Source organism: Sorghum bicolor, chromosome 6 (assembly GCF_000003195.3).
Source record: "Sorghum bicolor cultivar BTx623 chromosome 6, Sorghum_bicolor_NCBIv3, whole genome shotgun sequence".
NCBI classification, from domain to species: Eukaryota; Viridiplantae; Streptophyta; class Magnoliopsida; order Poales; family Poaceae; genus Sorghum; species Sorghum bicolor.
Genome location: NC_012875.2, coordinates 45,809,272 through 45,817,458, shown reverse-complemented (window position 1 = coordinate 45,817,458; position 8,187 = coordinate 45,809,272). Strand labels below are relative to the sequence as shown.

Genomic DNA, 8,187 nt, shown 5'->3' with positions numbered 1-8,187 from the left:
GCGAGACGAACTCGCGATCGCAACATCCAAACACGTCACTCTCTCAACCGGCTCGACGGCACGGTCCACAACGACAAGAACAAAAGCACAAATTGCAATACTAACAAGACGACGACTCGGAGTAGCACATTTCCATAGCGACCAAAAGAGATAGAGATAGATAAATAGACCGGCACGAAGGCACGGCACAGGCAGAGATATAGACGAAGATAGGTCCCGCATTAAACGAGATATGAGATGAATAATCATGTAACAAATGCATGACATGGATAGATGAACAAATGGTCATGCAGATAGATCATAATGCATACATGAGCAAGATACATGGCATGTATGATATCGAAATGAACGGCAAGGGTTTTGCCAACGTCGGAGACGATGTCGGCTAGGTTCAAGGTTCGACCTTGCTGTTTGGACGAAGATCTACTACGGGCTTGCTGTTGCTCTTGGCTGGCTTCTGCTCGCTGCGGCTCGGCTGGAGGCGCGGCTGGCAGCGAGAAGGCATCACATCTTTGGCAAAAGCACCACAGGACCAAAGCTTCCCTGCGACAATGGATGAAATGTGGCGCGAAGGCCGGTCTCAGCTTGGTGAACGCAGGAAGGGGAAAACTTTGGTCTTGGCGAGCTCACCGGGGGTTTGGCTTGGCGAAGACAGGGACGAGAGCTTGACGCGGTGACCGTGGCGAGGACGGGGACGCGTCGGGCCCGACGTCGCGCTCGGTGGTCGCGGCTCCTGAGCGCGGACGTGGACGCCGCGGGCTTCAGGTCGGCCGTGACCGGAGCCGGCGTCGCGCGCGGCCCTAGGCTTGGGGGCGAGGCCGGTGCTGGTGGTGAGGGTGTGGGTGACGTCGCGGGGTGGCGCAGAACTGCGTCGGGGTCGGGGTCGCAGTGCTTGGCGCGGCACGGTCGTGGTCGTGGCGTCGTGCTCCGGCGGGGGTGCGGAGCTCCTGCTCGGCGTCGAGGTCGTGGCGAGGTCGAGGACGCGGACGCGGAGGGGCGCCGTGCTCGCGGTGCTGGCCGAAGACGGGGCTCGGGGGAGAGCTCGCGGGCGAGGATGGGGACGCCGCGGGCTCCTGGGCAAGGTCGCAGTCGAAGCTCGGCGCGGCGGGGTCGAGGACGAGGCGTGTCGCGGCCACAGCGGTCAGGTGCTCGACGAAGAGGGGGTCAGCGGCTCCTGGCGAGGTCGGGGCCGTGGACGCCGGACGGAGCTCGGCGCGGCGGTGCTCGGCGTCGCAGGGCACCGAGGGCGAGGCCGTGGCCGCGGCTCTGCTGCTGCTCGGCGAGGGCGTGGACGCGTCGGGGTGCTCGGGCGCGCGGGTGCGTCGCGGCGGCGGCTCGGCGGGCAGCATCAGGGCGAGGCCAGTGGATGCGGGCGCGCGCCGAGGAGAGAGGGCAGGCGCGCACGGGGCTCGGGCGTGTGCGTGTCGCGGCGCTGAGGGTGCAGGGGCGCGCGCAAGCAGAGCGGCGGTTGCGCGGGGGAGAAGGGCGGCGGCTGGCGGCTCGGTTCTTATAGCGCGGGCGCTAGGGCTTCGGGGCGGAAGCGGCCATCTCCGACGTCCGTGCCGCGAGCAGGACACGCGGCGCGCATCGGCACGAACGCCGAGGAGAGAGGGCAGGCGCGGGCGCAGCATCAGGCGGCGGCGGCGGCTGTCCTGGGGAGCAGGCGCTCCCCACTCTAGGGTTGGGCGCAGGGGAGGAGGAGGCTCGCGGCTGGGCCTTGGGCCGGGGCGAGGTGGGCCACGCGGGAGGGGAGGAGAAGCCGACTAGGCCTTAGTGCGCGGGATGGGCCTAGGGCAAGGTCGGCCACGCGAGAGGGGAGGAAAGGGAGCCCAGGCTGAGCTAGGTGGTTCAGGAGGGGGGGCGCGGGGGTTTCGGGTGGGCCGGCTGCTGGGCTTGGCAAGGCTCCTGCGCGAGTTGGGCCAAATGGGAGAAGAAAAGAAATTCGGCCCAAGGGAAAAGAAAGGGGTTTTCCATTTTTGATTAAACACAAGGAATGAAAACAAAAGGAGATCGGATAAAATCCGATGGAGTTTGAGACATACTCCAACAAAAAGTTGAGAAGGGATTCGCTTCGACTTTGAGGTAGGCTCCACAAAGATTTAGGAAGACTTTGCTACGGATTTGTGCACTCCAAAAGAAACTCAAAACCCTAAACAAGACTAAACTCCAAACCGACTCACGAACAAAAGCACTCACCTAGAAACAAATCTATATGTATGCCACGATTTGTTAGCGGGTTAGGATCGATTTAGATCTAAAAACTATATGCTTCACACGATTACAGGAAAAATTTTAAAAAGCTCGTATTTTTGGTTTACGTAAAAATCCGGGATGTTACATGAGGCGGCGCAGAAAAAGCGAGAAGAAAGATAAAATACCCGATGTACTTTTGAAACATCCAAAAACAATAGTTGCAACATAAGTTTAAAGGCAGTTGAAACATTTGAAACATACTTATGAAACACTTGAGAGAACACAACTGAAACACACTTGGAAATCTGGAAATCATTGCAACTATAAGCAAACATCCAAATAAACACATATGCAACATATGTGTAGAACATATATAACATCCAAAAGACACAATTGAAACGCGTGTCTGGAAAACACAGACGAAACATACCGCTGAAATATCTAAAACACTCGAAAACATACTATTGCAACATGCCTTTAAAACAATTGAATCATATGCAACATATTCAATATCCTCCGATCTACTTTTGCAACATCCATGTAATTCAACTGCAACATACCTCTGAACCTTCTGAAACAAATTGCAACATAGGGTGGGAAGAGAGAGATCCTAGCGCAGGGAGTGCCATGGCCGCCAGATCTGTGAGCGTTGGAGGATCCCGGTGGGGGAGAACGTTGGTGTGAGGGGAGGGGCGCCGCCGAGGTGGGGGAAGAAGGACGTCGGGGTGGGGGAGGGAGCTGCCGAGGATTGAGGAACATAGGGGAGGAGGAGGTTGTGCTGGTCGCCCGTGCTGGAGCTGTGGCCACGGGCGCCGCTGCACTGGAACTGGAGGAGGAAGGAACCAGCGGGGGGGGGCACACGCTCGTGGGACGTGCGTGGGGGTGGGGCGCGGGAGCACGGCTTGACAGAGGAGCGTCGCAGCGTGGTGCGGAGATACCATGATGGGGGAAAGTGGGCGAGAAATGAGCGGATGCGGAAATGAGCGGAGAACGGCGTCTATCCGTCCGAACATATGTTATATATCATTAATGAAAGAAAAAGGGAGAAAAATACCGACATGGCGACATAGCGTTTGTTTATATATACGCATAAATATATACAATACTATATATAAATTAATCACGTGCAGGCTTTTGCTGCCTTTAATTTATATAGTAACTAGTTTCATGCAGTTTCTTCAGTGCTGTTGCAGCGGCTTTGCTGGTGCATTATTGCTGCAGACTTGAGTCTGCCAACGATCTCCTCCGCCGTGACTGTGAAGCCTTCGTCCACCTAATAAAACAGAGGAGCAGTTAATTAATTACTTAATCTGATTCATTCATCTTGTCATTAGCTAGAGTCTTAGGTAGTAGTAACACGCTACCCTCAGATCAGAACAAAAACCTGAAACATATAATCTTAACAAAATACTATAGGGGTGTTTCGGCTACTCCGCTATACGTTTTTTAGCTCTGTTTTAGTTTTACGTATAAAAAAGTAGAGTTGTAAGAGTACCTGAAGATGTGCTCTATGAACTCTAGTTTTTTATAGAGCTACTCCGTAATGGAGTTTGTAGATAAACTAGTGCGTGAAGGCATCCATATTCCATGATCCAACGATTAGCCGATCATATTGGCTTGAATTGGTGTTCATGTGCATGTGAGCATCTATATTACATTTTGCGAAGACAAAACTGCCTCTACTACAATACCCATAGTAAATGCGGCCCCTATATTAATTACTACCGGGTGCTTTAAAACGGGCAGTAATACATAGTATAACTTTCAATTGATAAGAGCATCTCTAAAAGATTAGCCAAATCATTTTCTAAAAATAAATTTAGTTATTGTTGAAGAAAAAATATTTCCAACAGATTCTGTAAACGATTTTTCAAATTTAGTACTCTATATCTCACCTTAATCGCTCTTCTTGGATAGCATACCTCATTAACCATTCTTTACAGAGTCTGTTGGAGTACTTTGATATTTTTTTGTCAAATCTATTTTAGAGAGTAGCTAAATCAATAAATTTAACTAGTTTTTTTTGGCTTGGAGATGCTCATTTATTTTTTCTTTTTTTTGAAATTTGGAAACACCATCGATTATTCGTTCACCCAATAATAACAACTACTCTCTTATCCCATTAAAAGTGTCGTTTTTTACTTTTAGATTTCTTATTTGATCGTTCGTCTTATTCAAAAAATTATATAAATAGTAAAATAAATAAATCATTGTTAAAGCATTTTATTAATAAAACAAATCATAACAAAATAAATAATATTTATATAAAATTTTTAAATAAGACAAACGGTTAAATAAGAAGTCTAAAAGTAAAAAACGACACTTTTAGTAAGACAGAGAGAGTAAGTCATAATGATAACCAAAGTTACCACTGTCCATTGTCCATTGTATGGTCACTTATTATCGCAGGATCCATTAAATGTATATCTATGCATTTTGAGATGTTTTGAATAGGGAATGTGTAACATGGACCTTTGCGAGTTTTTTTTATGTATTGAAATTGAACTTATCTTCTATAGAAATTATCTGCTTATCATTCACTATGAGAACAACATTTTGGATGTTTGAGATGACATGATCTAGAACGAATGATGCGAGATTCAGACATTCAATTCGATATCGAGTAACATCTAGTGATTGTTTATCTATGATATAAGAGGTCCTGAGTTTGAGGATGCTTCACCAAAAGCATCGATTTTTTAGTGTACTACACATTTTATATATATGTAGGAATGTGTAGAGTGACTTGACTTTGTGTGCATTTTGAAAAAAAAAAACTGAAAGTAGAGATAATTCTCTTCTCTAAAAACTTTAGAACACTTTAGCTTTGTTTTGAGATCTAAAGCTCTAATATGAGGTGGGCTAAAGTTTGATAATTTTAGACCACCTGTTTGGAGACTTTAACTCTAAATTTTAGAGGAGGGGATCCAAACAGACCCGGCACACATTCTTGAACTACCCTCTAGAGTTTACTACGTCTTGTGTTGGGCCAATAGGGCTTCTCGCTCTGTCTCATCATGAAAGTAAAAAGTCCACTTAACTATTGGTGTTAGTCTATTTCACCCTCTTTCACCCTCCCACCTAGGAAATCAAGTCAGCAAAACAACATTCAAAACCACCTCCACGGTTTATTTAATGGTTTTCAATACTTTAGGGGTAAAATACTTGGTTTTCTAATGAGTGATACAGTCAAGTAGTAGGCAAATGCCAATAGATGAGAGGACCAAGTATACCTTTTCCCATCATAAATAAAAAAAGTTGAACAGTGTGGTTTGTCTTTTATTTGTGGTGCAAAAGGTGGCTCAGATATCATAACATGCATGTAATATACTATCAGCTATAAACAATGCTTACCTAAATGCTAAACAAAATCGGTCATTTACTTTTAACCATTGCTCGGGCTAAGCAAACAGCTAAACAGAAACAACTTATGATTGTGCACAGCAGCACAATTATTATATAATATCAACATGCTCAATGGTACTGGCAGTTTGTATATTTTGACTATACTATTCTTCCTCACTATATATGCATCACAGTGTTCTTCACCGAATTAATTAACGACCATCACAACATTATTCACCAAATTAAGGAACATCACAGTATTGTCAAGAAATGCCAGCATTGTATCATAGTTAGCATAATTATGGAAAATTAAAAAAAAAAACTTGCCTTCGCCGTGATGGTTATGATCAAAGTGCAAGCCTGGAATGGCATGACATTGGCGTGGACGATGCTGAGGTGGAGCTCCTCCAACTCGGCGAGCACCCTCACGGCCACTCCCTTGCCATCCACGCAGTGGATCCTCACCATCACGTTCTTGTTCAAGAACCGAGCTTCTATCTCCGGCAGTGGATTCCTCGCCGGCGACGTCCCCGACGAGTCCCACGATGGGGACGAGCCAGCAGCATCCTCGGGCACTGCTGCGATGCACGGCTTCTTGACAAGCACCCAGGATTCCATGACGCCCCGGTCGTTACTGCCACTGCCGCCGTCGTCTTCAAGCGTCTTGAGCTTCTCTTGGAGCTCCTTCACGTATCTCGTCGCGTCAGAAAGGATCGTAGCCTTGTCCATCTGACCCGACCGAGATTATTAGCCGCGTTGCAAGTAGAGGTGCAATTTTCTTTTTGTCGTTAGGAACAAAACAGATGGAGTAGAAGAAATTAAAATTGCAGGGGATTCAGTTAGTAAATTGGATCAGGAGCAGGACCTTCTTGAGGCCGGGGATGACGGTGGAGAGCTCGATGAAGCGCTGGTTGATCTTCTCTCGCCGCTTCCTCTCCGCGATGATGTGGTCCTGTGCATAGATGGATCCCACGGTCTTTAAGACGGCCCTCCTCGTCGGCGGCGACCTGCACACCATATCTGGCAGCAGGCTCACCGTGGCAGCGGCCTGATCAGGCGGTACAGGGGCGGCGCCAAAATTCCAGCTCACAGGCTGGGTGGTGGCACTACTGCTGCTGCTGCTCCTTCTTGGCGCGGTTCCTGATGAGGTATTGCCTGCAGTGCCACCATCGTCACCGGAGCAGCAGTCGTTTGCCGCGTGAGGTTGGGGTTCGCCGATCAGCTCCTGGATCATTTCTGCAGCTTGCGAGGCCTCGCGGAGTGCTTGGAGCGAGGGAAAGGTAGCGCCACCTCGGCCGTCGTCGATAGGGGCCACCCCCACCGCCACCGTCAGGTCCTCATCATGCTGCAGTGTAGTCATCGCCCACTGCATGAACAGGCCGGAGTCCTCCATGCTGCAGCCAAAAGTGAGGATGTTCTTTACTACTTGCAGGGCAAGAGACATTTTTTTATTCCGGAACAAAATGCAACTTGGGATTTATGTATTGTAGATTTGTAGGATCATTTAGTCAAGGGATAACAGGAATTAATAGCTCAAAACCTTTTAGTCAAGGGGTAATGCTGTGTGTGTGTGTGACCATCTTGCCACAAATGTATTAGTGCAGTAATGCTAGTGAGAAACTCGGTTACCTCAAATCCTTGCAAATGATTTGCTTAATTGCAATGCTGGGCTAAGGGTACTACTAATTGTCTGTGCTAAACAATACCTTTTATAGCTAGACTAGATGAGCCGCCACTCACAATGCTCCCCTAATCTCTCTATATATAATGTTTTTTCCCATGAGGCCTTTCACCACTCACCTGTTGGCCCTTTTTTTATAGCACCCAAAAGCTAGCTGATTGAGGAAAAGTTGCAGTCGTTTTCTGAGATTCCGGTTTTTGTGGCTTTTATCTAGTGAGAATGATATTTAGTATACACCTCAAATGTGATTCATGAGGCAAATAATTCTCATTCGACCTCCTACCCCTATTCAAGTCAAGATCTCATGTTGGTTGTACTTGCTGGGAACAAGGTTTTTGAGCAATTGACTGACCTGCAGTACATAGTTATTGTTCGTTTGAGCTTAATAGACGAATCTGTTAGTCATTCAGCAATGTTTTTCTCTCACAATTCTCAGATCCTGTTAAATAGGTTAGTGGTGAAGGGCCTCTCCTTGCCGCCGTTCTTTCTATTCTGTTATCGTTTTGGTTCCTAACCACTTCCTTTGTGGTTTTGCAACTGACACTATGAGTTCTTCCCATGGTTGTGTTGTGTAAGCCGCTCTTTCGGCACTTTTTTTAATGGAATACGCATGAAGTCATGTTCTCGAAAGAAAATAGTTATGTTTTTGTTGATATAGTCACGCTGCTTATCCATCTAGATCAAACTTGTAAAGTTGTAATAGTTACTTAAACTTCAATCTTGGAAATTAATTAAAACATAACATGATAATGGTGTTAGCCCTAAACCTAGGATTTACGAGCCGTTATCATGTTATAGTGAATTAGCCACTTAATGGTATTACGAGCCATTAACATGATAATGGTGTTAGTCCCAAATCTTGGATTTGCATACTGTAGCACTTTCGTTTATATTTAACAATTATTGTCTTACAAAGGACTAACTAGGCTCAAAAGATTCGTCTCACAAATTACAGATAAACTATACAA

The 8,187-nt window shown here is 47.1% G+C and overlaps 2 protein-coding genes across 2 annotated transcripts; both read right to left on the bottom strand.

Moving 5' to 3' along the window:
• LOC110436483 (vegetative cell wall protein gp1-like) lies at positions 801-1,349 on the bottom strand. The gene has a single exon (XM_021463594.1). The coding sequence runs from the start codon at positions 1,347-1,349 to the stop codon at positions 801-803; it is 549 nt and encodes a 182-aa protein (XP_021319269.1).
• LOC8075841 (transcription factor bHLH18) lies at positions 3,192-7,307 on the bottom strand. The gene is made up of 4 exons (XM_002446476.2): positions 7,168-7,307; positions 6,404-6,932; positions 5,866-6,267; positions 3,192-3,466 (listed from the first exon to the last, which is right to left on the bottom strand). The coding sequence occupies exons 2-4, from the start codon at positions 6,929-6,931 to the stop codon at positions 3,359-3,361; spliced, it is 1,038 nt and encodes a 345-aa protein (XP_002446521.1). The 5' UTR covers position 6,932; positions 7,168-7,307; the 3' UTR covers positions 3,192-3,358.

Excerpts from the sequence above, each read along its gene's own strand:
- LOC110436483 (XM_021463594.1), bottom strand. The coding sequence starts at position 1,349 with ATGCTGCCCGCCGAGCCGCCGCCGCGACGCACCCGCGCGCCCGAGCAC.
- LOC8075841 (XM_002446476.2), bottom strand. The coding sequence starts at position 6,931 with ATGGAGGACTCCGGCCTGTTCATGCAGTGGGCGATGACTACACTGCAG. Across the intron at positions 6,268-6,403 it reads TCATCCCCGGCCTCAAGAAG|ATGGACAAGGCTACGATCCT; the intron begins GTCCTGCTCCTG and ends CGGTCGGGTCAG. Across the intron at positions 3,467-5,865 it reads TCATAACCATCACGGCGAAG|GTGGACGAAGGCTTCACAGT; the intron begins GCAAGTTTTTTT and ends CTGTTTTATTAG.